Source organism: Prenolepis imparis, unplaced genomic scaffold (assembly GCF_030444845.1).
Source record: "Prenolepis imparis isolate NDT839.2.m4 unplaced genomic scaffold, iyPreImpa1.0 SCAF_5, whole genome shotgun sequence".
Taxonomy (NCBI): domain Eukaryota; kingdom Metazoa; phylum Arthropoda; class Insecta; order Hymenoptera; family Formicidae; genus Prenolepis; species Prenolepis imparis.
The window spans coordinates 18,269,804-18,271,643 of record NW_028141163.1 but is presented as its reverse complement, the minus strand read 5'-3'; the positions used below and the strand labels follow the sequence as shown (position 1 = coordinate 18,271,643).

The following is a 1,840-nucleotide window of genomic DNA, read 5'->3' as shown; positions in this document are numbered from 1 at the left end:
TCTCTGTCACATTGCACATCTCTCTCCTCTGCTGGAGCAGCAGAAAAAAAAGGAACGTTTCGCCGACCTATTCTATCGCCCATATAACTCTTGCATGACGAGCAAGTAGGGAAAGAGGGACATATTCGGGAATATATAATGTATCGTATAAATTTTGGACGCACCTCTTCGGCAAACTCGAAGTCTCCGTCGAATTTCCTCTTGCATTTCACTCCTACGGTTAAAACCAGAAGTACTGTGACCGCGAATATCCACGAAAATTGCATAGCTCCTGCCATCGTTCCTCTATCTCTTTTTACTCCCGGAATGGTCACTTATTTCACACCGGAAAACACGCGCGCGCGCGCGCGCGAGATCAGCACACGCGATTATATACCATGCACGTAAGGGAAGAAAAAGAGAGATATCCACGAAAGATGATTGTGTCGTGTGTATGTGTATGCGCGTGTGTACGTGCGTGTGTATGTGCGCGTGTATTAAATGCAGTCGATGACAACGCGCACGCAAAACTCTCAAACTCGCTGTACGTCACTTGACTTGAAAACGAATTGAAAACACGCAGTTCGATAGCCGAACAAGTTGTGACTATGCCAAGTGGAGGCGACACCACTGCTGCACTATCACTGACGCGCGCGCACGTTTATTGGTCGGATTCCGACGAACGACGCGCTCGGAGCAGTGCTCGGGAATCGGGTAGTGGGAGAGTGAGGTGGAGGGTCTGATAGCGCGTGTTAGGTATAGACCGAGGAGCCGCCATCTCGCTTGGCTGCTCGGCCATTTCCGCTGTTCACCGTATATCTATTCGGCTGTCTTCGGCATGATGGCGAGTGGGATTAGCGAGCGGGTGGTACACTGCACCAGTCAATACCTTTAACTGCTTAGTTCACCTACCTATCTACCTGATGTAGCCCACGGCCTGACAGACAAAAGAAAAAAAGAGAGTTATATGGAATTTACGTTGGAGAAAGGCATCGGGAAAATATATATATCTAGTCCCATTCTCCAAGGATTTCGCAACCAATTCTTTCATTCTCCTTTTATTTTTGTTACAATTATTGAGTACCGCTATCATAATTACTTATTATGTAGACTTTTCTAAAGCGACAACGTTAGATTAATAGAAATTCAGGGTAGGAAAAGAAGGGATAATAAGAGTGTAGAAATTAGGCACATCAAAGTTTTTAAAGCCTTCTTTATTTCATTTGAACGTTTCTGACTTTTTTTGGACCATTTTCAGTTAATTAAAAAAATCATATTCTTGATTAACATCATCTCCATCTTACGTCTTTATTCAATCCTCCAAATGATCGAGGACAAAATGAAGTACAAGAAACGAACATCCTGATCTCAGCGATATAAGACAAAAGTATTAAATATTAGATTACTTTTCTGATATTAATCAATATATGACATATCAAGTCTCAGATACATATCAATATATATTTCAGATGCTACAATGAATTAATTACAAGATCAATCTTCAAGAAAACATATCTTTTTATATATCTTTTTATATATCTAATATAACCGATTTTGATGAGTTTCGGATAAATTCTATAGATCAAAATAAAATATGTATAGGGGAGAGTGGGGTAAAGTGGTCACCTTAAGAAAAAAAAATGCTATAATTTGTATATTAATTTTGCTTTCTCTCTCAAACTTTACAAAATTGAAAAAACATTTTCTTTCTTTTTAATGAATAATTACAAATTGTTTATTAGTTCAAATTTTTCTTCATTCAAAAATTTTCTATATGCCTGCATAGTGACCATTTTATCCCAGTCTCTGCATAATATGGTCCCCCAAAAATACTTTGATACAGGTAATAATTTCGAATAAA

At 39.0% G+C, this 1,840-nt stretch overlaps 1 protein-coding gene across 3 annotated transcripts in view; it reads right to left on the bottom strand.

Annotated features, from left to right (window-relative positions):
- Cow (Proteoglycan Cow) overlaps positions 1 to 648 on the bottom strand; it is a 124,665-nt gene extending 124,017 nt beyond the window's left edge. For 2 of the 3 annotated variants that reach the window (XR_014425282.1, XM_083037433.1), the window contains exon 1: positions 165 to 644. Coding sequence is in view for 2 of the 3 variants with exons in the window: in XM_083037433.1 (XP_082893559.1) it covers positions 165 to 278 (114 nt within the window). In the remaining variant the exon portion in view is untranslated. Of the gene's footprint in view, positions 1 to 164 lie in introns of all 3 variants that reach the window. The other variant, XM_083037434.1, reaches the window with a different exon arrangement.
- Positions 649 to 1,840: the final 1,192 nt, after the last annotated feature.